The sequence below is a fragment of the Pterocles gutturalis genome, unplaced genomic scaffold (assembly GCF_000699245.1).
Source record: "Pterocles gutturalis isolate BGI_N339 unplaced genomic scaffold, ASM69924v1 scaffold6815, whole genome shotgun sequence".
Classification (NCBI taxonomy): Eukaryota; Metazoa; Chordata; class Aves; order Pterocliformes; family Pteroclidae; genus Pterocles; species Pterocles gutturalis.
In genome coordinates this window covers 108,323-108,712 of record NW_010140655.1, presented here as the reverse complement: position 1 = coordinate 108,712, position 390 = coordinate 108,323, and the positions used below count along the sequence as shown (strand labels likewise).

General features: G+C 58.2%; 1 protein-coding gene across 1 annotated transcript in view; it reads left to right on the top strand.

Annotated features, from left to right (window-relative positions):
• Positions 1-248: 248 nt before the first annotated feature.
• LOC104469298 (potassium/sodium hyperpolarization-activated cyclic nucleotide-gated channel 4-like) overlaps positions 249-390 on the top strand; it is a 99,512-nt gene continuing 99,370 nt past the window's right edge. Inside the window, exon 1 of the mRNA XM_010083753.1 lies at positions 249-385. Within this exon, the coding sequence (XP_010082055.1) occupies positions 249-385 (137 nt within the window). The remainder of the gene's footprint in view (positions 386-390) is intronic.

The window sequence follows — 390 nt, the reverse complement described above, 5'->3', positions numbered from 1 at the left end:
AGGAGGAGGGGGGGGGAAGCCTTTTTTGCCTTCCCTTTTTTTTTTCCTTCCCTTCTGGATGCAGAGCCTGTGTTTTGATGCAGAGCCTGTGGATGCCACAGTCTGGTAAGGAGATGACACGCCAGTCTCTGGTCCCTTCTGCCCCCTGAGCTGGGGGCAAGGGCCTGGGGGCAGTGACAGTTCCTCTTCTTGGGCAGAGCGGGGGGGTCTCTCCCTCTAACTGAGCAGCAGAAGCAGCAGCATCGGCCATGGACAAATTGCCCCCCTCTATGCGCAAGAGGCTCTACAGCCTGCCCCAGCAGATAGGACCCAAGGCGTCGATCATGGACGAGGAGGATGACAGCGACAAGGACACCCGGAGGAAAAGTATCAGGCTGAAGCCACTGCCTT